At 48.7% G+C, this 27,280-nt stretch overlaps 1 protein-coding gene across 1 annotated transcript in view; it reads left to right on the forward strand.

Annotated features, from left to right (window-relative positions):
* Window positions 1-27,280, forward strand: part of GRIK4 (glutamate ionotropic receptor kainate type subunit 4) — a 136,033-nt gene that overhangs the window by 72,487 nt on the left and 36,266 nt on the right. The window contains exons 5-9 of the mRNA XM_059829704.1: window positions 1,987-2,165; window positions 5,394-5,447; window positions 17,514-17,675; window positions 24,644-24,796; window positions 26,022-26,126. Of these exons, the coding sequence (XP_059685687.1) occupies window positions 1,987-2,165; window positions 5,394-5,447; window positions 17,514-17,675; window positions 24,644-24,796; window positions 26,022-26,126 (653 nt within the window). The remainder of the gene's footprint in view (window positions 1-1,986; window positions 2,166-5,393; window positions 5,448-17,513; window positions 17,676-24,643; window positions 24,797-26,021; window positions 26,127-27,280) is intronic.

The following is a 27,280-nucleotide window of genomic DNA, read 5'->3' on the forward strand; positions in this document are numbered from 1 at the left end:
TCTCTGTGCCTGATGTGCTTTAGAAACTTAGCAGCTGAGCTCTGCCTTCCTCACCACAGAGATCTCACAGAGATTGCTCCCTTGCAGATGTGCAATAGAGTGAAAATAAACCTTGCAAGGATCAAACGAAGAGCTTGGGTAAAATTTACTGTTCACTTGAGCTAGTCCATGTGTCCTGTACACAGAGTGAATTCACTGGCTAGTGAGAAAGAACAAGAAGCTGTTGTGTTCCAGAAAAGTCCTGGCTGCTGCTGGTTTTGTAGTCCCTGGCTGAGTTCCTACCTGTACTCAGAGGCGAATGCATTGTAAAGAGCTCAGTGCAAACGTAGCTTGCTGAAAAACTCTCACTGTGAATGAGAGGCTCCTCATCTTGGATGTATCCCTTTTAATGCACTGCTTTGTTACCTTTGTGAAGTGCTGGGAGTCCTTGGAAGCAGCGCTTTCTAACACTAATCACATCGCACTGTATCGCTTCCCCGGCCCCTGACCTTCTGGTGAATGAGCAGTTTCATGCAGTCAAAAATACGGTTAGGTTAAGAGTGGAGCTCTGACTTGGGGATGGGTTTTGCCCCTCTGCCAGCTGGGATGTGATTCTGCCGATAGTTCTGTTCTTTTCAGTTTCCTTCAGTTCCGCTTTCCCCCTTCTTTTTGGATTGTCTTTCTGTAGGGATGGGATGTGCGACCATGCTAGCTGTCTGTGTCTTGCTAATGATTACATCTGGTGGTCTCTCTGGTCAATCAAACTTGACGGGAGGTTATTTCCTGATGAAACTCAGCAGCTGGATAGAAGAGACAGACTCTATCAAATATGCTTTCCTGACTAAGAAAGGCTGCAGCAGGAGCTTTGACGTCTTATTAGACATCAAGGAAGCTGTGTTGGAAGGAGCCTTTGCAATGACCTAGCTGAAAGAAGAAACTTCAATCAAAAGTGCCAAAGGCAATAGGGCACAAGTCCAGGGAAGTCGGGACTCATCCATGTGGGTGCTCACTAATTACTACGTCTTTTCTTCAGCTCCTGTCTGAAGGGAGAGCCCGGCCCTGCAGAGGGAGTGGGGAGTGCCGAGGTAGCCAGAGTCCTGTCTCTTTCCCATGGCTGATCCCATCCAGATGCTGCCTGAGGAGGTGGAGGGCTGTGCTGGGGCCCTCGGAGGGCTCGGTGGGGGCATGGGGGAGGCGGAAATGCAGGTAGCAGGGCAGAAAGAGGGCTCTGACATGGAGGTGGAAGGTGGGTCTTCAGAGACCTTGCCCAGTGATGGAGCCGTTGGACTGCGAACATTGCCCTACTTTACTCTCTAATTTCTCCATAAAGCACCAAATACGCTGGTTGGTTTGTTTATTTTATTACTGGCTTTTGTGTTGCTGTAGGAATCCCCAGTCCACAAGTAATTCTGCACTGTGCTAGGACCATACTCACCATTTTTTTTCACAATTTTTCAAGGTAGACCTAATGTTATATTTTTGCAATGATCTATGCTTTGTCCGACACTGAGCAGAGCTTTTCATCCCCAGGGACACATGCCCTTGGAGGATAGCAGCTCCCCATCAGAGTGCTCAGAGATCTCCAAAGTCTATCAAGCTGTGCCTTGCAGGGCGCTTAGTTTGGGAGCTCGTAATGCAAAAGCTTAGGAGGAGGAATCATCCTCCAGCAACCAGTGATAACCAGAACAACGCCGCATGCAGGAAGATAATGGAGAACTTGTCTGGACCCTGGGGTCCTGAGCAAATTTGTATCAGTGATCTTATCTCTTCACAAGAGGCCTTTGGGGTCACTTTTTTGTCTGGAGAACAGCTGGAGCAGCTCCATCGTTTCCCATTCCCTGCTGGCCCAAGCCTGTGCTGCAGCCCCAAATCCTCTCCTTTGCAGCACATAGACACAACTGCGGGATTGTGTCCTACCAGGGATGACTGTGGGACACGGGAGAAGTGCTTTCTGAACCAAGCATAAACTGTAAAGGTATCTGGTTTTTTTCTCCCTTTTATTTGAAGGCCTTTTAAACCTAGAGAAGTTGCTTCGGCAGTTCCTCATTTCCAAGGACACACTCTCAGTTCGGATGCTAGACGACAGCCGGGATCCTACCCCTCTCCTAAAAGAGATCCGAGATGACAAAACAGCTACCATCATTGTACATGCCAACGCTTCCATGTCTCATACCATTTTGCAGAAGGTAAGTGTCTATTAAGTGTCACAGTTGTAAACGCGTCTGCTTCCACTGAACGAGATACTGCGTGCAGTACATGAGCGTGCACATGCAGGTGTTGTATGATAATGGAGTGCAAAAGTGCCTGCGGCAACACTGGAAATGGTCTCTGCTGAGAGGGGAATTGCTACTGATGGAGTTTCTGGGGAAAATAATTTGCTGTCTCTTTCCAGGACTATATTTGTAGAAGCAATGGTTTAATTGCTCTGAGCTGATGTGTTTGCTTTCTAGAAGCGGTGTGTGCTTGTGGCTCCTGTGCCATCAAACAGCCGTGGAGGGCTGCTTAGCACTCTGAAATTAGTCAATCAGTGCAATAGTTTTTTCTTTTTTCTCCAAGTACATTTCTAACTTTTTGCTTCCTTTTTTATTGTCTTATTAACTGAGCTTTTATTTTAATCATGTTTATTTTTAAATGGTCTCTTGCTGCAGTTTTTAGCATTTGTTTTGATAGTCTACTTCAAAATTGAGCAGTGGCTCCAGGTGGAGTCTAAAGTTGTGTAGAGTTTCCCACATCCTGGAAGGAACAAGAAGTACTTGCCTGAATGAAGGCAGGATCCAAGCAATGGGGTCCCTCCTCGGCTGTTGGTGCAGGCATTACACACGGTGTCCTGGCTGCATTACCAGGGAGTCAGTCATTCAAAGGCCTTAACTGTACCGGATTTATCCCTGATGGCAGTCAGCAGAAACCATTAGAACTGGTTTTATTATTCCCCTTCCCTGCCCAAGATTTTTATTCTGTTGCTTGCAATTTTGCATTTCTAAATAGGTGGGTTTGGGGTTTTTTTGGGTCCCCTCTATGCAGGGGTGTTTTTTTTGGTGTGGTTTTTTTTTCATTCTCTTGGTCCCCGTTGCGTGCTGCCTGGCTGCTGAGGGCTGTCCCCCTCCTCTGTTGCTATAGTGACTTCCCGCAGGCACACAGCAGCACTCTTCGGGCACCCGCAGTCTCCCTTCCTGGCTTGAGCATCCTTCTGCCATGACTGATAAAGATGTCAGAGATTGCCATGATTTTTCAGCAGTTCAGTAAAACCTAATGTAGTCTTCCCAGCTAGAGGATTGTAGGAATGGAAGGTAATAAATAATGAGCTTCTGATCTGGTAACTTCTTGCATCTTGGGAGGCTGGAAAGAATTTTCTTTATAGAGGTGCAGCCAGAGTAGGGGGTGAGGTTGTGGTGAGCAAATAGGTATGTCCTTGGCCCCTGTCCACAGGTCACCAAAAGCAAGAAAAATGCGTTATTGGTTTGAAAGTGCCTTGTGTCAGATGTGTCTCAGGAGACCAGTCCTGGCCTCGGACAATGAAAGAAATTGCAATTTCTCATCTCCTACCCTCCACATATGGTCTGGAGACACATGGCTGCTTCCTCGATTACCAGCCTGTCCTGGCCGCCCACCTGCCAGTGGGCATGTTAAATGGATGGGAGCGATGCTCACAGGAAGCGCTTTGCTGCTCGCTTTGATTTTCTGCCCTTGAAATCAAATGCACTGACTTCAAAGTGGGTCAGAGGGAGATCTGACATTATCGCTGTCCCCAGGAAGGGAGAAGAGAAGGAAATGGGTGCCAGGTTTTATTGTGTAGGGGCTTAAAAATGAGGCAGCTGGCTGAAAGGCAGGTCAGCAGCCTCCTCGGGAGTTCTGGTGCTTTTTTGGTCAAATGACTTTGCTGTGTCCATTTTGCCACCTGTGCAAGGGACAGGGTGACAAAGTACAACTGAAGGGCTGGGCGCAGCCAGACCTAAACCACCGTCAGTCATCTGTGGGCATCTAAAGATTTCCCCTCTGTCCGTGTCCACTGCCACCGCAATGGTGGTGACCTCGGTTTTGTGCAGAAGCAGGTAAAGAGCAGGCAGGAATGGGAGAGGTGCAATCTAAGCCTCCCCTTTGCTGTATCTTTCCTTCACTCACTTTCTGCTGTTGCCATCTTCCAGCATCTGGGGGAGATGGAAAGGGACTAAAACCAAGTAAGGAGGTGCTGCCTTTGGTCCTTCCCTCCCTGCCTCCAGTTCCTCTGTGTGGTTTGGGGTGATGGGAAAACCTCTTTGCCAAGGTCTGGAAGCATGATTTGAGACCAGCTGTGCTTGGCAATGAAACAGAGGCTTTCACGAGGATCTGCAGATTAATCCCCCACTTTCCTGAGCATCTGTTCCCACAACCAACTGCTTGTGTGCTGAGAATTTTGAATTTTGGAAAGGAACTTTGATGATCTGGTCTGTGGTCTCTAGAACAGATCATCCCATGGAAAAATCTGTGTCTTCTCTGCATCTCCATACACTTTTACCCTCTTTTTTTTCTATTTCTGTGGCCATCGTAACCCTGTCTAAATTCTGGAGAACAGGCTGAGTTACTGGGTTTCGTTCATGCTAATCAATTTGTGGGACTGGAGCCCAAATCTGACTGATACGTGTGGGAAAACCACCACTGGAATGACGGTCCTTTTTCTGTAACTCCAGAAGAGCTTTTTTTGCCTTGCTCTCTGCATTGCGTTTGTAGTGAAAGAAGACAAGCCCTGAGTTCTATCAACTGCTGCTTTCCCTCGTTATGTTCAAAAAGATGTTGATAGTTGAACAGGAGAAAAGCAGCATCCATTTACAAGGGAGCAAACCTCAGCCAACCTCCCTTTCCTCCAAAAACACAGTACACCGGAGGAACTCCTCATCCCAAGGGGTCCTGGAGGCCTCGGGCTGGGGCTGCAGGACCCTTCCTTGCCTTGCAGGGTTCTGTATGGGCCGTTGCTGTTGAGGGTGCAAAAGCTTTTACTTCCAATGGGCATCTTTCTTCCAGGTTGTCCTTGGCTGAATACACCCGCAGGATGGGGCCATGTGCAGAAATCCCCGAATGTCATCTTGCACTGTGCCACAGAGGGAGCGGGGATGGTCACGGGGGTCTGGAGCTGCAGCCCATGCAGTGTTGGGTGGTTTCTCTCTGCCAGGCAGCCCCTGTGCAGGTGTTTTGTCAGTGCTGTCGCGGAGAGGAGACTTTGGAGGTAGGCTCAGTCCTGCTGAGAAATTGGTTCCCCAGACTTTAATTTCACAGGTCAAATTGTGTTGCTGTGTCCCACCCTTCCCCGCCTGCAGGAAGACAGCAGTGCTTGCATGGAGCGATAAGGATGAAAAAGCAAATGTGGCCCGGTCTCTGCCTTGCCGGAGTGGAGATTGAAGATTGTCAGGCTCCGGTCTAATCTCCTTTCCTCTCCTTCACAGGCAGCTGAACTGGGAATGGCGTCTGCCTATTACACGTATATCTTCACTAATCTGGTAAGACGTTTTTCTTGGCTTTTCTCCCATGTGCGTGTAGAGTCATGTTAATGGGAGCTGATCTCCTCGGCCCATGGGAGCATTGGGAAGAGCCACGTGCTTGTGGAGCGGGGGATTCATGGCAGAAAGGGAGGGAGGCAAGGAGGGGTGTCCCCTGCATCAGTCAGGGAAAGTCTTGCCCTGGCCTTGGGGAGGTGAAAGCTGACGGGTGCCCGGCAGCCCCGACTGATCCCGTGCTGCTGCCAAAGGCAAGATTTGTAGATATTGTGGCCAGAGCCGGTGCCATGAGATGTGCGGGTCCTTGGGAAGCACCAGCAGACGGGTGGTTCCTGACTGAGGGCTCAGGAGGGTTTGCGCTGGAGGTGTCAGCCGCCGAGCCCCCTCCCCGCACCGGGAGAAGGGCAAGCTGTGCTGGGGCGTGCGTGCGGAGGGCGCTGCAGCCCCGTGCTTTTCTGCTGCACCTCTGAGAGCAGCTGTGTGAGACAAAGGAAGGATGATACCATAAAAGCTGAGAAGCAGAGCGGGGTATATCTTCAGCACGGCCCCTGGTGATTTGGCTTTATAGCTACTAATAACATTAATGGGGGGATCGTGTGGTTAAATCCCTGAGTACTGTGCTAAACAAGGAGTAATGGGCTTAGGCAGCAGCAGGGGGAAACCCAAAATAAACATCAGAGAAACTTCTCTTGCCGCAGCAGCTACAAGGCTCTTGAACAGGCTGCCAAGTGGTGTGGGGGAAATGCTACCTCCGGGGAGACCAGATACCTACCTATTAATGCTGGTGTGGGGATGATGGAAACCTGAGTGCAGCAGGATGGACTGGATGATTAAGTGGAGGTGCTTTCCAACCCCAAATGATACTCATATTCTCTAATTTCTATTAATATTTATGCCAGGGTGTGCATGTGCCAGGAAAGCCGAGAGCTGAATCACGCTTTGTGTTTGGGTGGGAGACAGACAGGAACGGATGGAGCCAAACCTGTAGGCAGGAGAGCTCGAGTGGAGAGGAGGAGGGGGAAGGAGGGAAATGGAGGGGTTGAAAGCCAAGAGAGCAATTGGGACAGAGAATGGAAAAGTGATAGGGAAAGGAGATGTCAGAAAAGAGCAAAATGCAAAAAATGGAAAAAGCCACAAGCTTCCTACCTGAACTAATAGCATTCTGATTCCTGCTTAGCGCTCAATCCCTAGGTCCTAACCTTGCTCAATATCAGTCCGACAAGAACAAGCTTCACTTCTCCTGTTTATCCCCACGCAAACGATTGGCACTGGGCAGGAAAGCAGAAGGAAGGAGTGTACCTGGAGGGGATCAGCCAGTGATGGACACTGGGGGAAGAGCTGAGCCCTCGGGAGGTGAAGGTCACTTGTTTTAAGGCAGTGGCTGCTCTTTTGTGATTTCTCACCCCCAGTGCCAGCCCCAAGTCAGAGCGTAGCTGGGCTGGAGCTGCTGGTAGAGCTGGTAAGGGATGGTGGCCGTCCCCATCGGATCCTGCTCACAACGCTAAACCACTCCAATCATTTCCCAGTCCCAGCAAGTAGTCTCGTTGTTGCCCTCTGGTCCCAACAACTATTTCTTCTTCCACTTGCCCTCCCCAGTCCCGGCAGTCACTGTGCACCGCACCGGCCGGGACTATGCACATAGTAAGGGATTTCTATTTGCATATCACCAGCACAGTGGAGTCCGTGTTCCTGGATGGTGCTCGGACAACAGAAATAACTACAAAAATTAAGCTCACCACCACACAAGTTTTGAGCATAGGTGTGCTTAAGCGTTTGCTTGAGGTGAAGAAGTGAAATTTGACTTTGAAACCCATTCATCTAGTGTGATGCAGTTATGGCAGGTGAGGCAGGTGAGAAAGAGATCAGTTCTGTTGCCATTCACTTTTCACAGAATATTAATTTGTTTACCCAGGTTATTTTGCCACTTTGTCCAAAAGACCAGCCCTCAGCAGAACTAACTGGATTTTTGGCAGGAGCCGTTAAAGAAAGGTGACATCGGGCAAAACCTGGGCAGATGGAAGAGGTGTTTAAGGAAATTAGTAATATTTAAATGGGCATGAGAGATGGGACTGAGCAATTTAGACTAATAAATCTGGAGGGATTATCAAGCTCCTAATGAACCCTCTGAGGTTTTGCAATCACTGCCTAATAGAAAAGATAAAATCATAGTGAACTGCTGTCAAGGGGAGCAAGCAAAAAGATGGCTTTAAATGGATGGAGAACCCATCAGAAGGGGAATAGACAGTCTGTATAGCATTAAGCTGCTTGGAGATGGAAAAATATTTCAGGCAAAAAAAGAAGAGAAAAGGGGATAAAATGCTGAATTAAACACCTGCCCTGCGGCACTAGAGGGGAATTCTGTTTCTGCCTTCTAGCATTAGTTTTATTTAATAAGCACATCCCAGCCGACAGCTAGTTGTGTGTCGCAGCTCTTCTCTCTGCGGAGCATTAGATGGAGGCAAGTTGCTGCAAGTCCCCTGGCGCTGGTCCATGGGGAGAGCGATTCGGGGGTGACGGCTCCTCCGTAGCCAGCCTGATGACTGCAGATAGCGTCAGCGTTGCTCTCCCCGCCGTTCAGCGGGGAGGCAGAGCGGCGCGTGAAAGCAGATGCCAGCCTTTGGCAGGAGATTGCGGGAGCAAATGAGGAGGAAGTCCTCAGCCCCCAATGCATTTCCGTCGGAGCCGAGGCGAGCAGCCTGATGTAAAAATATCCACGGGCTAATTTACTGCGTGCGAATTCATTATCAGCCTCCTTCAGCCAGCTCAAGGGACCCTTTTTGTCAGCAACAGAAGCACAACAAATTTTCCAGGAGTCCTAATGAAACTCGCAGAACAGAGCAGGTCTGTTGCATTTTTCTTCCCCACGTCCATCATCTGCGTAGGGGGTACTTGTGGCAATTGAGCACGCCTTGTCCTCAGTCCCCTTGCAAAAAACCCTTAGGTTGACCCAAGTTTCTTCATGGCATCTCCACGCAGTGACAAACTCCCTTGCTCTGGGGCTTACCCTTCTGGGAGGGCTGAAATTTCCCAATGATGAATGGCCAGCTGCTCCCTGCGCCTCGGTTTGTGCAGTGCTGAGATGAGCTCAGAGCTGCTCATCGTCCCTTCCCCACTCCCCGGCAGGGCACAGGGTTTCTGTGTACCCACATAGCTTATGACCATGTAAGGGGGTGATGGTGTGCTCCGTAATGATGATGATAATAATAATAGTAGTAGTAGTAGTAATACTAATAATGTAAGTGCATAAATAGAGCATTGCAAGCAGGCTGTTGTGCATAGAAAAAAAATGTTCCTCCTAGTGCTGGAAATCCTTGAAATCAGCAGCGCGGAACAGGAGGGGTGTTGGATGCCTCCAAAATCCTGTGCTACAATTAATTCTTTTAGCTTGTTAATTCTGTGTAGCTTGTTGCTGTTTTGTCTTCCCCCCCCCCTTTTTTTTTTTTTTTTAGTATAAAGTATGGACCTCAGGCTGGGTTTAAATTTCAAAACATTTATCAAGGAGATTAGATGGAAATAATTGAAACAATTAAAATTATTACTATAAGAAGGAAGGTATAGAGGAGTTTTACTAGTGCCTTGTGTCAGATGCTCTATTCATTGGGTGCAGTTTTGTTCCCCGACAATATTGTGCGGAGGTGGTGTTGCTGATAAAACAGCTGCTGTATTCAATTTCCAGAGACCAGATAAATCAGTTTTGGTTTGGGTTTTTTTTGTTTCCTGTTTTTTCTTCTTTGTTAGTGACTTAGGTTGATCTTCATATAGGATGAGGTTTTCGAAGCTGAATTGTTGCTCGAAATGCCCCGTTAGAACCGGAGGGGAAATTAGTGTCCAAATTACCCAGACAACATCACATGTTTCAGAGGTAGCTTGCCATTACAGTAACATCCTTTGGAAGGAGGGAATGATGTACAGTAAAGCAGAGGGGAAAGTGGACTGTGGGTTATTTTTTGGCTGGGACTGTGGAGCTTAGGTTTTTAGTCCTGCTTTGTGAAATAACCTTCTCTTGGTGAAATGCCCTTTTCTTTCTGTGTCTGGTTCTGCGGCGTGAGCTCCAACACGGGCCGTGGCGTTTGGCCTCGCTGCACCAGGTCTGCTGGCCTCGCTCTCCCTTGTGCAGGTGAAAAAGGCGGACTCTCTTGTTATGCTTTGACAAATTTTACCTTGCAGTCCAGCCAGCCTTTCTGATTCCCAGTAGCTGGTGCAAACCTTTTCGTAGAGCCCCGATCATTCCCTGGATTTATGGTTCATATTTTCAGTGGCATGTGGTAACAGGGCAAACAAATCAGGTTTTTGCAAGGATGCCAAAGCAATTTCTCCTCATTCTAGTTAGCATGAGAAAAGGAGGATTTAGACGAAGCAATAACTGTACCTCCCTGCATTTTGCTGTCTGTGCTACCTTACCTGTCTGGGTCTTCTTTACGCATTGTTCAGAGTCCATCCTGTGCTTGATTTCCAGCTGTTGAGTAAATCATTCTCTCAGATACAGCCCAGGCCCTCTGATATGAGAGCAAACCTCTCTCTTTTCCTCTGCCCTCCTGCTGTTTTGTCCTATTTGTCTTTCAGACCTTCTACCCCTTGTTTTCCAAGAGCTGTGCTTTTAAGGTCGCAACATTAGCACTTGACCTCTTTGCTCTTTGAGGATTTGTCACTCTTCAAACCTCAGGCTCCCTGCAGAGAAGCTGAAGTACATTGCTTTCACTAAGGATGTGGCCAATGTATTTTCCTAAAGTTCTCTCGTTTGAAGAGCAGCCTCCAAAATTTAATAGCTTTCCTTGCATGAGCAGGTAAAAGACCCATCCTTACTAGCATATGGCACACTGATGCTTCTGTGGCACATCAACTTTGTAAAAGCAACCAGATTATATATGGACATTTTCCCTAAATTGTCCCAGAGTTCGCAGAGATCACAGTTCCTCTTTAACTACATGAATGCCGAATAACAGTGCCTGGGGTAGATCTCCCACATCCACTTACCCACTCAAAAGGCCACAATTTGTTGCTGTGATGACTTTTTTTTCTTCCAGAGAAATTGATTTTTACATGTGGCCCATTATAAACTCATTGACTCTGTCAATAGTTTATAAATAAACTGAGCCTTTCAAGAAAACCATAAAGCACTTAACATAATATTGTCCACTTGAGTAAATAAATAAATGTGTTTAAAGGAGCTTAGGAGTGATTAACAGACACGGCAGCTCAGCCCGGAGGGCAACAGGATCCAGAGAGGCAAAGGCAGGTATTTTCTCCACTGCTGCATCTAGCAGAAGGGGGTCCGACGATCTCAGGGGAGAAAACGGTCACTGGTACCAGATTGTGATGAACTGACCATTGCAGGGACCAAATGTCCCAGTCATGTAATGAGCACGCAGCCATGCGCAAGGTGATGCTTGGGTGGCAGTCCCTGGCGTGCCTCTGTTATGGAGGAGGATGGGGAGTACCACCAGTCCCCTGGGAAAGTCTTTCACTTTAATCTGTGTTTTGCGTCCTTTGTTGATTTGCATGTTTTTCTTCCTTCTTGAACTCTTGCTGCTGTTAATGATCTCCATCAGTACCAGAGCACTGTAGGGGACCTCAGTGACACAGGCGCCTAAAGTCTTTTCAAGCTTCTTGTGAGGAATCCATGTTTTAGCCATTTGTTTGCGTGTCCCGGGAGGAAGAGGAGTCCTTCTGCTACCCTTTCTGTCGGCGAGTTTTGCTCTGGATTCAACATGTTGTTCGTGCCTGAACTGTGAAAACCTGGAGTAACTGTAGAGCAGTTGCACTGGATCTGTTCAGTGCAAATCGGAGCAGGATGGCACCGTCTGCCCCTTTGGACTAAGCGTACTAGTCCTGTCACCCATGGCCTGGCAAGAGACTCCCTGGAGAGAGTTTTGTTTGCCCAAATAACCAAGAGCTGAGATGCTCTTCTGGTTAATCCTAAAATGGTGAATAATGACGCACATTGGCATCCAGTGATGTCAGCAGTGAAGTCACTAGAGCTGTGCTGACTTTGCACTAGCTGAAGGTTTGGCTCTGGCATAAAAGCTGCCAGGCAATCTCAGTATGGGAATTGAAAGTCTGTCTTTGGAGGGTGACAGCTTTTCTAAGTACCAAATACTCTTGAAAGCGAAGTTTTGCCAGAGTGAGGGCTTAATAGAGAAATGGAAGCCTTGGCCCAGTATTCTCCTTCCCAACCCATATAAAAATAGAGAAGGAACAGTACAGTGTGTTCTGGACCCACAGCGAGCCTGGTGTAAATCAGCCTTCACTGCCATCCGAGGGCCGGATCCTTGGCTGGGACCAAGGGGAATGAGGTCAGTGCAGCCTCCTGAGCTTAAAGCATCAGGAGTTTCTCCTGCTGAGCACTGGGCAGTGAATAATCAGAGGGTGTTTTGGAGGCTGCTAATCAGCAGATCCAAAAATCCAATAAAGTCCTTGCAGTAATTAAGAGAGGAAGATAACCCCATGTGCGTGTGAGCAAGAGAGAAGAGGGAGGGAGAGGGACATCTTACTGTTGGTGTAGGTTGAGTTGAGCAAATCCTGTTCCTTCCAGGGGCCTGGGATGGGGTGAGGTCGAGCAGGGTGTAGGAAGGTCTTGGAGTCACTAAAAATGAAACAAGTCCATCTTTATACTTGTCTGCAGTGTGCAGGTGGTGGTCACCATCTCCCTGCTTCCCGGGTGATCTAGGGTATTAAAAAATGTGATAAGAATCAAGTCAGGGAGCAAGGTTCTGCACACACGAATAGGATGCAGAACAATATCACCAGCTAAATCGATAAAGCTGGAAGGAGCTCAATAGCTGATGCAGAGTGCTGAATAGCAAACTGGCTGTCTCACCGCTGCGGGGTGAGCAATTACCAGGAGCCATGCACTGAAGTGAGACCACAGCGTGGCGGTGCAGGGGAGTCTCGAGGGTTCGCAGCTCCACACTTTAAAAAACATTTGCTTATCAGGCAGCCTGTTATGACACTAACAATCCCCTGCTTGACTGGCCCTTTCCATGCAGAAGACTCCAGCCTCTTGCCAGACTTGGGAGGGAGGCTGCAATCGGTGGCAGTGGGGTCAGTAGTGAGGGAAGACCTGGCCATCATTTGTGGGGTCTACTTTAGTCTGGGAGTGGATCACTTAGGTGCAGATTTGGAAGGGTACTTCATTAGCTACATGCTTAAATACAAACACTGGCTTTGATGCTTTGCGTCGTAAGGCATGTTGGTAATCCACGTCTCTCGCAGACTGAATTGTGCTGTCGGGTTTTTAATTGCTTGCCTTTTTTTGCTCTGTGCCTCAGTTCCCTCCTCTGTGCTGTGGGCACAATCATTTCCTGGCAGGAGTCCCCGCGGGGCAAGGCAGCAGTGATTTTGTACATTGACCCAGCACTGTGCTGTGGCCATGTGAGGAGCAGCGTGTTGCTGCTGTTGTGTTACAGAGCTCGAGTGAAACGGGCAAGGGGATTTCCATCAGAAACCCACCAGCGCATTGTGGGAGGCCCATCATCGGTGCAGGCTGAGGTGGGAGAGGGCTTGTGGGTGCCGAGTCCCGGTCGGGATCAGCTGGCATGCTATCTGAACGTGCAAGTCAAGAGACTTGCACTGAGTAATACGCTTGTGCCTTGTGGGTTTATGTTCCTAATGGAATGCAGACTATAGCCTGTAAATCTCCTGATCATAACTCACAGCTAGCAACAGCAGAAAATCTAAGCTCATGGCTTTAAAATCATGAATTACGGAGCTTGGCTGCATGGCTTTTATTAGCCAGGTTCTCCCAATGATCTAAATGTTCGGGTCACTCTATAGGTTTTGTCTGCTGCTGTAAAGTGAGAATGCAGGTCGAGTGCTGCAAGAAGCACAGAAACCCAAGAGTGACTTCATTCTCTAATAACTCCTCCAGTGCTGTCTCCCAGGGAACCCCTTTGTATTCAATTAGCTAATGTGTGCCTCGCACTTTGAAAATATAGAGTGCCATAGAATTGCCAAGTGTTGTTATTTAACAGCACATATTTAGTGGTTGCAGCCCTGTAGTAGAAGTCAGAAAATCTACACTGTAATTGCCTGGTGCTGCTGCAGAATTTGCTGTGATTTGAGCAAAGCCTGGGGATTTTTCTTCTGTAAAAGTTCATTACTTTTGGCTGCAGACCCTCAGGGCCTACTTTTTCTGAGATCTCATGAAACAGAATATTGACTTTTAGCGGGTGCTTTAAAGAACAGACCAAAAGAGGGGGAAGAATTAAGGCAGCCAGGATTGGTGTACCTGAAATTAGCCTTGGTATGATTTTTGATGGTGGTCTTGTGCTTCGGGTTGTACTGATTGGCATAAAGGAGCTGGACTGAGATGGAGGGCAAAGGGCTGGTCAACTGTTGCAATTGTTCCAGTGTAGGGAGGGGAAAAAATCATTGGCGGTGGAATAGGAGGTAATGAGTTTGCACCCCTCTCTTTGATTCGCACCCTCTTGTGTTCACCAGGTACCCTGATCTTGCCTCAAAGTATGTGATAACAAAACTGTATCTGTGCAGATGGAGGAGGCTGGGACAAGGTGCACCAGGGCTTGGAATCCCCCATTAAACAGAGTCTGCTGACAGATTTGAGTTATTTTTCTAATGGCTCCTTGCTCTTAGTGCGTTGGAAAGCTATCTTCTAGCCTGCAAAAGCACCAGCCAGCACTGCAGATAAGGAAGAGTAACTACACGAGGAGAGGAGAAGAGAGGAAAGGTGGCTGTGAAACTATTCTGTGTAAGTCCTAGCCCCACCAGCTTTGTCTAGCAGTTAAGGCAAGATCAGGTATGTATACCATAGTTGTGCTCGGACCATTTAAAATTTTTCCTAGCTTAGGCAAAAGTCAACCTCAGTACGTCTCAATGAGAAATCCTTGGATCTGACACTGAATCCCTGTGCACGCGCTACAGAGCCATTCATGTGTCTGAGTCTTGCTGCTCAAATCTGAACGGTATTTCTCTACCTCAATCTGATCATTGAAAAGGTAAATGCATTAACACTTGCATGCCAAGACATGGTGAGAGGAGCCATCTGAGATCACCTCCAAGAGCAGGGTTTTCCACCCCTTTTCCTGACTGCGCTCCCCTCTTGCCAGGCAGCGTCAGAGGCTCAGCCGTCGCTTGCCTTTGGGAGGGCAGGGCGGGAGGTAGGACCAGGGCTGATGGATGGGGCACCAAGCTCTGGAAATCAGCTGAGTGGTGCAGGCCTTGAATGGCAAATGAGTTTGTGTTTGCAAAGTGTGGGTTTGGAAATGTCAAGCGTGGTGAATGACTGCATAGGAAAGGGAAAAAAAACAGAAGCTGAGCCAGCAGCTACTTGAAGTATCCAGATGCTCTCACCCCTTTGCCCTCTGTAGCAAGCCTGACCTTACCAAATCTTTCTTATCCCATGGCAAATGAAGTGTGTCCCCCAAGGACGGTTTATCTCCATCCCATTGCATAGGCAGCTCATGGCTCATTTACTTATTTCTGACCTGGGCCCGCAGAATGCTCTTGTGCACATCTGATGGAAAAACATTTAAAGGCAGAGGGATGGAGCTGGAGTGGAGGGAAGGGACAGGGAGCAGTGCAGGGAAAGGGTCGCGTACAGGCTACGCCATCCCTGTGCGTTACAGAGGTGGATGCTTTATAAGCGTGACAGCAACAGAAATGGGGTTTTCTGCAGCTGGAGGCTTGCCTAGAAAAAGACGGATATGGAGAGCATTGGCTGTAGAAGACGACCGAAGCTTGCAATGACCAGCCACCACTAATGGGAGCTGGGAAAAAGCTGCTGTTAACATCTGAACCAGAGCAAATTGTTGACTCCGGGGGGAGAATGCCCAGGTCTGCCTGCAGTTGCTTTGTCAGGCAGTGAGCCTTGGCAGCTGCCTCCATCCTTGGGGGGGCACGGGAATTTTCCCAGGGAAATTGGGCTGATGTGGGCGGGGGGTCTGTCCCAAAAGCTGCGCAGGGAGCCGAGCCGGGGGCTGGGACTGACCAGCCTGAGCAGACTGTACTCCTGGGTTCAGCCTTGCGACTGCTGTGTGACTGGTGCAAATCACGCCTCTGCCTCAGTTTCCCCCATGTGAATGAAGACCAGCGGAGCTCGTTCCCTTACCCAGGAATTGCTAATTTAAGGAGCAGGGTGTAACAAACCTACCAGGGCCTGAGCAACCTCAAAAGCTTAGAAGTGTTCTCAGGAGAGAAAAGGCGTAATAAATAAAGGCACTAATTTCAGCTGCCTTGAGATTGGGGCAGTCTGGCCTGAGACTGAAGCCTTGGACTCTGTAGCTGTTTTGGTACATAACATCTCATTTTCCTTCTGCTATAGCGAAGCCAAGAGGGCAGTCGGGCAGCTGCTTCTGTTGTGCCCCGCACAATTTGCCTCCCGGCTCCGGCTGGGGGGAGGTAGCATTTTGCAGGGGCTCAACAAATCTCCTGTTGCTGTGCTTGCATCCAGGATCTCCCTGGGCCCAAGTCCTCATTAGCCATCTGCCCTCGTTGTGCGGGTTGACAGGATGCTGTGGGTAAATGGATAACCTGTCAGGAAGGCAGGAGGATAATATCATTCAAATGAACCAAGAGTTCACAGGCAATTTCATGTTACCTAACCTTAATGCGGCTGTGTCCAAAATGCACTTAATCCTCTGTCTGATCACTTTCTCGTGGGAGTTTGCCGTGCTGGAATAGTCTTGTAACTCCATGTTTCGGAGATTTACAGGCATTGTTCCTACGTGCTCGCATACGCAGGAAAGATAAAAAATGACTTGACTGCTGAGATCTCATAGTCCACAGAGCCAAAAGACATTCGTATTAGTGATGGAAGAGAATGGGTATCCAGCAGTTTCTGAAACTATTACTCCCACCTTCTCACTCCATTTTAGCAATTAGCAAAAGAGAAATTAGTGAGGAAGGCACCATTATTTCCTGCTAATAGGACAAGGAGGGCTGGACTCTTCTAAAGGAAACTGGCTTTGTCATGTAACTGCTTCCATTGACGTGAGTAGCAAAATAGAGATCTCCCTTTTTGCTTTTATTTTTCTTTTTATACATCTTACCACTTTGCTCTTCAGAAATGCAAGAGGATGGGCCCTGCACCACAGCCCGCAGTCAAAGCACCTTCCCACCCTCCACAGGGGCATTAGGATGTCCTGTGAGTGGCATCTCCTCCTGGTACCTGACGGCAGAAGGGAGCAGGGCAGGATTGCCCTGTGCAGGGGGAACTGATTTAATTTAACAGTTTAACTTGGTGTTTCCGAATTAGATATTGTGGTGGTAGAGCAGCTTCACTCAGCAGATGATGTTTGCTGCCCAGGCTGGGGTCCAGTTCAGTGCGCTCTCAGAGGAAATGAAGAATAGTAAAGAAAGGATGTTGGTTTCTCTCCAGACATGGGTCTTCACAGTCTGGTGGTCTTGGTGGCCTGGGGATCGCTCCTGCACTGGGTTTGGATGGACAACCATTGCCCGTGTGCTCGTGCTGTCTGGGGCTGTCAGCCGCAGCAATACCTGGGCACAGCAGTGTGTTCTTGGGGAACATAGCAGGGATCTTTTTCTGGGAGTGCCTTGGAGAGAGCGTTGCTTGGGAAGTACAAATCTGCTAAGGAGCTCTGTGCTCCGGACCTCCCACAACAGAGCCGACCTTCTCTGGCCGGTTATAGCAGGTTACTGGCTTCATCTGAAAAACATCACCCACCTCCCTGCCTCTGCTGTAACCTCTGTGTTACAGAGAAGCTTCTGTCAGCAGAGTTGGTTTATAAGCTGCAAAGAATAACACCACACTCAGGCGTGGCTGGCAGGAACCACGGCTCAGAAATGGAAAGTTCCCAGAACCTGCTTTGGAGGGGTTTTGCTCTTTTTGTGGAACTTGGCCAATAAAGCACTGGACTTGGCTGACATCTACATTAAAAGCCTGAGATGGGCAGCATGCTGAATTGAGTCATGGTTAGCACCCAGGCTCTTCCTTACCAGCCGTTGGGTGCCCCAACTTGGAGGTGGTAGGTTCCACGTGCAGGTTCTTGTAGCTGCGTGGTCCCATCTTCCCTTCAATGGTATTGAGTGGTTTTGAAGCTTTTGGTGCCTGTTTTCTTCCCTAATCCTGTTTTCTGTTTTGGGCTGCTTTAGGAGTTTTCCCTCCAGCGCCTGGACAGTCTGCTGGATGACCGAGTCAACATCCTGGGATTTTCCATTTTCAACCAGTCTCATGCTTTTTTCCAAGACTTTGTCCAGAGCCTCAACCAGTCCTGGCAGGAGAACTGCGATCACGCTCCTTTTACTGGGCCAGCAGTAAGTAACATTCATTCCCACCGTCCGCCACCTCCCTGAGCTAGAAGCTGCTATAATCCATCAGGAAAACCTTGTGAAAAGAGCTGTGGGCTGGTTCTGAGCAGACACTGGCAAAGCAGCGTGAAGATCATTCAGAGGTAAAAACTCTGGTCTCAAATGTATGGGTACATGGTATTGACTAATTATTTAATCCGGGTAACCCCTGTGCTAAAGAGCTTGGGCACAGCACCAGGCTGCTGTTGTACTGCTGTACCTTGGATTGGCTTTCACGGTTGTCGGTCTTAGGCAGATGGGGTCCAGGAATGGGGAGGATGAACCAGACAGAGCACCTTAGTTGAGTTAAGTAGGTAGGAGAGCATTTGGGGTGTCAAGCTGTGACTTACAGGGGAGCCTCCTGATCTGGAGAATACTAAAGCGATCCCAAAAGCCAGTGGTTGCCCAAAGGGAACTTGGGGAGCCATGTGGGTGTAAAGCTTTAGAGGGCTTGTCCGTGCTTGAATGGCTATACAGGTTTAAATTCAAGCCTAATCTTAATTTAAATTGTATTTATATGTGAGTGCAGGGGATGATGCAGCCCTGAATCAGTGTTTCCCTTGTGAAATTTGTCCCTGTGTATTTACCTCTAGGAAAATGGCTTGTGGAAGAGGGAGTCTGGGTGCGAACAGCACAGAAAGGGCTGCCCCTTAGGCAGATGCCAAGGGGCTGTGTTGCGTTGCATGCTCTAACATCTCCCTGCGTGTGCAGATCAGCACCGAAATCTTCCCTAGGGACACTTCATAACTGGGAAGGTTTGCAAAGCAGATTTGCCAAATCGGGGATGCAGGGGGCTGCAGCTGGAGCTGGGGGAGAGGAGAGAGAGAGAAGATGCCATCAGTGGAACCCTTTGCATTGTTTTTAATGAACTGAGTCCCCCTGACAAGCTGAGGCAGCTGTGTACTGCTGAAAACCTCCTTGTTATCACTACAAAGTGATCTTAAGCAGGCAAAATAAGGAGCTTTCTGCCCTTTGTCTCCACATCCTACTGCCTTGACATGGAGCTCAGGCCATGGTTAATATGTACCTGGGATCATCCTGCTCTCCCTCCTCCCAGCCCTCCTGTGCCGAGGCGGCTGCAGCGAGCTTGCTGTCTGCCCTGCTAAATCTCTATAGGATCGCTTCCTGTTTGGATGACAGTTGCAGGGACTGTTTGGAGGCATTAAAAATAGATTTCCTTCTAATAGTACAAACAGAAAACAGTAGGAACAGGAGTGTAGCAGGTGTGATGGGGAAATAACTGATCTCATTGCACCTTCTTAGCCTGTGTTGTCTCGAACAACCAGCAAAATCTGTAGGTGGAAGGATGCAAGAGTATGCGCCATTGCAGCACTGCTTTTTGAAAGAGTGAAGGAGTTCAGAGCTGAATGGAGCTGTTTGGTTTGCGAGCCTGAGCCTAAATCACCCATCAGTGTAATATTAAGCCAGCTGGATGCTCCATTCATTCATTCATAAAGCGCAATCAGGCGTGCAGCAGGCTTCCTCCCAGGCCAGGGAGGACATGTCTGGAGGGAGGGGGCTCGGCCACGCTGCATCGTCCTGCTCTAAATGGTTCCAGCCCTGCTGTCATGAGGGGACCTGCCCAGGGGCTGCAGTGCCTTCCCAAGCACCTGCAGTGTGGCTGCTCTTGGCTGTGCTGGGCAGCTCCCCCGGTGCTAGCTGGTGGCCAGTGGCTCCGGAGGGACCGTTATTCATGTTGTACAAATGGGGAATTGAGGCATGGAAGGGAAGTGACTTTTCCTGTTATATCCAAGTCAGGGAGTCTACAGCACAACTGGAAAATGGGTTCAGTTCTCCTCAACCCTAGTGTAGAGTCTTAACCAAAAGACGATTTCTTTCTGATGGTGTGAAGGTTCACTCTACGTTCATAGCAAGGCTCCCATCACCAATATGCCATGTCCCAGGTGATGAGAAAAGGGCCGTGCCTACAGAGATGATGTCTGCCTAGAGAGCAGACGTGAAGTGAAATATTCCCAAGCAGGGCATGTGTTTCCTTTCCTGTGTCTGCAAGGGAAATCCAGTACCATTTTGCTGTGCATTGTCTCTGCCGTTGGAAATCTGGCAGGTCTCATCTCCCAGAGAGCATCTCTCTGTGTAAGAACTTCCTCTCTTAGTCCTGGGAAGCAGGTATCTCATGGGATAGCTCATACTAAAAAGAGAGAAGGAAGCTCAACAGCTGGAAGTGACAGGAGGGAGGTTTCCTGTGAGCTGCAAAATCCCAGGGCTTTCTTGCTAGAGCTGAGAAAGCATCTGAGGAAGGAGGGAGCTGCTTGCTCTAATGCCATTCTCATTAATCACATTGCAAAGAAAGGAAATCAGAGAAAATCATTCAAATTACAGATGGCTAGATTAGGTAATTAGAATTTAGGCTAAAACAGATGTTTGTAATTAAGTGTTTATGTCATTGAATAAAATCCAGATTGTAAAGTCTATTTCATAGGATTTTAATGGCTTTAATTCTCTGTGTTATGTTTGGGGGCAAAGATGCAGATGATAAAGTTTTAGGAAGAAAAGGAAAAAAAAAAAACAACCCGTGGCAAAACCCAGACTAACCAAACCTGTTCATGTTTCCCTGGAGATCAGCTTACCTTTAAACATGGTCTTTATGTGGGATATTTCTGTAAATAAAAAATAAAGTGGGATTTTTCCACTTAACCATGCTTAACCTGCTGTTAGTTTCTAGAGGGGTAGATCTGGTGTTGGCAGGAAGGTGTGCTGCATCCAGCAAGGAGCTGGAGTGTACCCGGGTAGCGCTCAGGCACCATCCCTGCTCCCGAGGCGCAGGGCCTCCGATAGCCTTAGGTGTCTGGAAGACACTGGTGGGAATGGTCCTGCCAGCTGATGTGTGCAAGGGCTGGAGATCTATTTCTTGACCCTTGCGAGCTGGTGAGTTGTTCCCAGTGCTTTGCGTCACGGTTGGACCCTGCACCACCTCCTTAGTTCTCGGGTACAGCCTCTCCTCGTGCAGCTGACCAGTGTGCCAAGGGGAATGTTGCAGCGAGCCCGTCTGCCCAACCCACCATCTGCTCCCTTTTCTGGAGCCTTGTTCTGATGAGGCATCCATCAAGTGGCAATTTTTATCAGCAGCTTTCATTGTCAAGAATTAGGCTTTAGGGATAGAGAGAAGTCCCCCGCTACCCATGAACCTGCCAGTGGAGGACCACCGCTGAGCTTACCAAGTCTTTCACGTGCAGCCTGTCACGGAGCTCTTACATTGCAGAGACGGTATAAAACCAACAGGGATCTGCACAAATCAGATGATGCACGCAAGGAAGAGAATCAATTTGTTAACAGGCAAATTGGCTTTTTGTGACAGAGTGACAAAGCTGTGGTTTAAAATGAGAACATAAAAGTAGTGAGAGATTTTATAGGCGACATGAAGAAAGTTGAGGCGATGCACATGAAAGCAGTGACAGATCCCCCTTGCTGAATCTGCCTGGAGGAAGTTAAAAAGGTGCTGCCTCCAGCTCTCTCTCCAGTCCTGTGCTGAAGGTTATGGCCCAAGGCACGAGAGACCATGTGGCTGCTCTGTTCCAGTGCAAAGTCCAGCAGCTTCGCTTACCGCAACCACTGACTTACGTGACCCTGCAGGGAAGTGGAGTGGATGTGCTAAAATGACCCAGCGCTCATCTGAACTTTCTGGGCTGCAGGAGATAGCTGGAAGCAGTGAGGTTGTGTTAACCTTGTTAACCCCAGTTAACCTTGCGAGAAGACACTCGTCTGCCTACGAAAGCCAGAGAGACCAAAGAACCCAGAAGAGCTGCTGCACTCCAGTGCTATGTAATTGTGAACGGTTTCCTCCACACAGCCTGCATCCCAAATTACCTTGCGGTGTTGAATATGATTTATTTTATATGAGTTACCAAGTGAATAGTGGCAGAGGGAGATGGCCATTAGGTAGGTGGTGCAGGGCAACAGAGCAAGCGCTGCATTGGGTTGAGGTGAGAGACAAACAGAAGAGCAGAAGTGCTGCTGGCGGGGTTGCAGGTGGCGGTGGAGCAGGACAATCCCACACCAGTGACCACGGGAAGATGTGGAGTGCCTTTGGAAGATTTTGATACCAGAGGAGAGAGAAGGGAATAGAGTGAAGGCCATGAACCTCCCTAGGTCTGAGTCCTCGTGGCTGTTCAAGAGAGATTGAAGGGGGAATCAAGGTAGGTGTTTAAAAGGAGGTGCATAGGTCTGTTTACTTGCACATTGCTGTGTTGCCAGGTCCAGGTGCCGTGCTCCAGGGCCCACAAAATTGAGAGGCTGGCATAGGAGCCTGGGTTTGAGCCCAGTGGGGCAGGGAATGGCTGGCATAAATGATAAGCAGGATCAGGAATGGAAATGCAGTGCTCCTGAGGAAAGTTGTGATTTTTTTCTTTTTTTTAAAAAAGGAGAAAGGTATGTTGAGAGCATGGGAGGGTCTCCCATTCCCTGCCAAGAGGACTTGATCCTGTGCATCATCAACCCCCTCTCCAGTCCCTAAATTGCTTGAAATCGTAAGGGGGCTGCCAGAAATCCTAACAAATTGTTCGAGGCGAAGGAGTAAAATATTCTAATCAATAATGTCAAATGCTTCACTAAGATCTACAAGCCTCTTGCTCACCAGCTAATAAGAGATCATTAACTGCTCAGGGAAAATGTAAATGAAAACCCAACAGGAGACAATTAAAAATGCTGGGCCAATATTCTGATTTGGTATGAGAAGGTGAAATTTTGGGGTCACAGCGGTGGCGTTTGCTCTCATAACATTTTTGTTTGGCCAACTGGTATTAATATGGTTCCTGATTCAGGAAAACAATTGCTAATTGTGTATGGTATCCTGTAACCTGAATGGGATTTGGACCACAGTTAAAATTAAGTGTATGCTATGGAGCTTCATGGAACAGGGGCTGAGGACAGGACAAGCTCGAAAGGTCCTATTAGGAAAAGAACTTGTATTGAAGGGGAAAAAGAAAGGTAGGGAGAAGGGTGTATCAGCTCCTTTAAGAAGCTCTGGGAAATGCTTCCCAGGAAGGGAATGTTTAGGTCATATGTGAATACTAAGCAAAAAATTATAGCAGACTTACGCCCAAACAGAAGGGAAGAAGCGCAGGAGAGAGGTTTGCTGCTGTTGCAAAGGGACCTGTGGTATCTCATAGCTGAGGCAGGATAGGAAAAAGGATGCCCAATTTCTGTTCTCACTCTGCCACCGATTCCTTGTGTGTCCTCAGGCCACTCAGCTCCTCCGGTGTTACAGTTTACCTCCTGCAAAATAGCTGTAATAAAACTTCATAGCTCTGGAGCCTGTCAATCCTTACTGTTAGCAGAAAGCTCTCAACATGTATGACCAAAGGTACTGCCCGGTGCATGGGAGATGGGTCAGATGCAAGACTGACAGGTGCCAGTCAAGTTGTTCAGTGCTCACTGGAGAGTCCCTGGATGCTATTTGTGTAAAACAGATTAAACTGGTACATGCAGGAGGAATGTGACTGAACAAATGTGCGTCTGTACCAGGGTTGGAAAAGTGAGGGGTTACTGGGGCCATTAGATTGGTGTTCAGGATTTTGCTAGCATTAGGTTGGAATCATGCCTTTTAACTCGTGGGGGCTTGTACGTTTTAAGGTTTTGTGCTGCTTCTTAACTGCCTAATCCCAGGCCATTGTGGTCAATGAGGTCTTACCACTGATCCGAGTAAGATCAAGCAGGGTTAAGTCTGGCTCACTCTGCTCCAATTAGTAACGCAGCTGAAGCCAGAAGTTCGCTGGAATGATTGAACTGGGCAAGATTGTCCCTGCAGGGCCACTGGCAGAAGTGAATAAACCTAATCAGGCTTTGGGAGGAATAGGGGGTGCGGATACTGCTGAAGTGCTGTAAGCAACAAACAGGGTAAGGTGGGGGAGAGGAGCCCCAGGCTAGAGACCGAACCCGTTGCCGGGAGCTGGGATGGTAAGAGGATGCTCTCAGAAGTAGCCGTGAGGAAAATGTAGCCTTGATAGTAATGATCTGCAGCAGCTTAATTCCAGCGGAGTCAGGAGGTGACAATAATTAAAAGTGAAATCTTAGTCACACCAATGAACACGAGAGAGCAAATGGCTGATTATTAACTAGATCAAAAACATCAAAATGGTTGTGCATGGGCAAAAACCATGGTTTGTGGGGCTTGATGGACGAAGAAATCTGATTAAAGGCAAACAAAGCAAAGATGAGAAGGAGAGGGGACGAGCTCTGTGATTCTGGACATTGCTTCAGCAATGCCATTACAGAGCAGGTAACACTCAGCAGGGAACTGGAGGCTGTAGCAAGGGACTAGATGGTGTCTGCGGGGTCAGAAAGCTGAGGCTCAGCTGTCTGAGAAGCAGATCTAGCAAAACCTCATTTCTCATGGATCTGCCTTTTATAGCAGTGGTCGAAGGAGGACTGTCTGGTGCCTAATGAAGGCTGAAGCAGGACAGTCATCTTTCCTTCTGTGGGTGCAGGCACGGGATCTTTATTCTGCCCAGCCACCTACAAACCTGATGCTCTCAGGAGTGTTCCCCCTGGCCAACAGATTAATCCGGGGTCACCGAAGCACTGAAAAACCACAGCTTGATTAGAAAGGGTTAGAAACCCTGAGGAACAAGTAAGGAAGCAAGCAAGAAGAGAAGGAGAAATGTAACAGGCTGGGAGTGGGACTGGGGCTGGCGAAGGGATTACGCTTGCCCCAGTGATGCCTACACAGGCACAGCAGTGCAGGGATACCATAGCTTTTGCCTCCCTGTCCTCAGATGGGTGCAGAGTGTTGCTGGAGCAGAATGGTAGGCAAGCAGGGCTTGCTGTCTGCACGGAGGAGGCCGAGGATTTTGCTCCTTTCTGATGCCTGCTGAGGTTGTGGATGGAGCACTCTCCTGCTTGCTGCAAGGTCCTGAAGGTGCAGCGGGAGGCTCGATTTTTGTCTTTCCGTCTCAATTTTTTCTTCCTTTTCCCCACAGCTCTCTTCTGCCCTGCTGTTCGATGCCGTGTATGCTGTGGTGACTGCTGTGCAGGAGCTGAACAGGAGCCAGGAGATTGGAGTGAAGCCCCTGTCCTGTGGGTCTGCCCAGATCTGGCAGCACGGCACTAGCCTGATGAACTACCTGAGAATGGTGAGAAGGGACTGAAGTTTGCTGGTGTGTTAGGAGCTAGTGCTCATCACTGCCGGAAGCAAAAGACACGTATGTACATGCTGGTGCTGGCACAGTTCTCAAGCACAGTGTCGGTCTGTTTGAAGGTAGCACTGGGAATGAAAAGAAAGGAGATCTGAGGGCTGGTTTGTCACTGGCCTTGGAATGACATGAAACTACGTTTTTCAGGCTTTGCTGCATAAAAACTAGAGTTCAATGAATTTTTTTTTTTAAAGTATGAATGTTTCTAAGTTATTTGAACTCTGTTTTGAGTGAACTTGAGTTGATATAAGGTCATGCAATACAATTGCTTAGAGCTCAGTGGCAATCCCTACGAAGGGGTTTGGGCTCCTTTGAACCCAAAAGTGTGGTTGCTGGATCTGATCAAGCCTAGTTCTGGCATGAGAACAGACCCTGAAATTTCAGCTTTGTGAAATAGTTGGAGTTTGTCAATGTGGTTCCTGAGAGCTGAGCTTGACCATGCAGAAGCAGCATGTTTTCTGAGTCTGTTTGGGGTGCAACTGAAATGTCACGGGATTATCTTTTTTTTTCCCCCCCAAAGGGAGGCTCAGCGGAACCTGAACCTTGTGCCACTTAGGTCCACGCATGTGAACCCCGCTTTAAATCTCACCCATAGTCAGAGACAATAACATCCTTCAGCTTCCCTTGGCTCTGCTGCTAGGAGGCCCAGGTTACCGAAGAGGTGCTCCAGCAGCAAGTGAGCAGTGGTTAGTCTGCACGGTGAGGCTAGACACGCATCCCAGCTCCGCTGCCACATGCTCTTGTGTTAAACGCTGGCCCGATGCAGTGAAACAGCATGTAATGGTTTGTGGAGGAATCCTCAGCTAGTGATTCGGTGTGACACGGGGAAAAGCTCGTGCCTGCCTCAGGGCAGCGCAGTGTTAGCCTTGGGATGGAGGGAGGCTGCGAGGGGCTGCGGAGGGGGTTGTTCCAAAGCAGCTGGTGCAAAGAAATTTGGGGAGCCCTGCACCTCGCACTGCTGATTCTTGTGCTCCCCCATGTCTCTCAGTGCTACCCTAGCCAGACTCCGAAAGCAATTAGGGTCGAGACATGAGGATTGTATTGCTGTTGCTGCTGGGAGCGTGGATGGACGGTGTGCGGGACGCGTAGCCGCCACCCCCGGCTTTCTGCAGGCGGTGGGGTGAGCCGCCTTGATGGGCGCTGTAACTCATTCTCTCTTGGACAGGTAGAATTGGAAGGTCTCACCGGCCACATCGAATTCAACAGCAAAGGTCAGCGATCCAACTACGCCTTGAAAATCCTGCAGCACACGCGCAGCGGCTTCCGGCAGGTGAGAACGGCTGCGTTGCCCCGGGAATGGTGCCCGGGGCTGGTCTGTGTGTAGCCTGGCGAGGGCTTGGCTCAGGCTGCTGCTGCAGGGGCCGAAGGGGGTTGCGGACACCCCCCCTTTGCAAGATGAGGTGTTCAGCAAGCGACAAGCACAGCATGGCTGTCACGGTAGCTCTCGCTGGGCCTGGGTTAGCAAACACACCGTGTTTCACTTCATCAAGAACGTGTGTCAAGATAATTTAGATTTGTCTTAATGTATCAGGCCCCTGAGGTGGTGATGTTAGAGCCAATATCTGTCCTGTCACAGTAACCCTCCGGTGCAGGAGGTAATTCAGGGCATAAAGTGTGTGCCAGATACAAGCTCACGTTCAAGACACTTTTGTTCTTAAGCTTGTGGAGACACACATACTCAGAGTTATTTGGATAGGGAAAAATGGGAGAGAATTTCCCATGAAATGGGCAAAAAAGGGTACTATGAACCTTTCCAAAGAACTGCTCCTGGGAGGGAAGGCGAAGGAGGCAATCCCGTGTCAGGAGCTCCCCACCATCTCTCCCCAGCGTGGCATGCGGGAGGAAGTGCAAGATAGTTTACCTCTCCGTTTATGGAGCGTGTTCCGATGTAACGGGTTTGCTCAGCTCAGACTCTCATTTGCTTTTTGTCTCAGTGCTTGTAGCTTCCTCACAGCATTGGTCCTTTTTCTGCTTGTTACCCTCTTTCTGTCCAAGGGATATTTTCTGGCTTCGGCAGAGGTTAAGGATAACTGTGTGGGGCCACAGATATCCAACTGGTGAGATTATGTGACACAAGTCGAAGGAAGTAGGGTTTTACTGGTAAATCCAAACCTCATTCAGGGAAAAAAAATGGAAGTCCCAGAAAAGGGGTTTTCATCTGTTTTATATCTGTGCTGACAGCTCCACACCTGCGCTTTGCTCAGAGGTCGACACTTCTCCTAGGCACTGGCAGAGAACAAAACTTATTGTATCTTACCCCACACCGACAGAGCGTTTTGGCATTAGGGAATCTCTCCTGGTCTGGCAGCAGTGAATTTTAGCCTTGGCAAGGATGTTGCCTGCCAGTTCTTACCTGTCAAGTGACAGCTCAGCTTTGATGTTGCTTTCAGCTGAGTGAGCGGGGGATCAGGATGGCATTTTCCC

The sequence above is a fragment of the Gavia stellata genome, chromosome 26 (assembly GCF_030936135.1).
Source record: "Gavia stellata isolate bGavSte3 chromosome 26, bGavSte3.hap2, whole genome shotgun sequence".
NCBI lineage: Eukaryota > Metazoa > Chordata > Aves > Gaviiformes > Gaviidae > Gavia > Gavia stellata.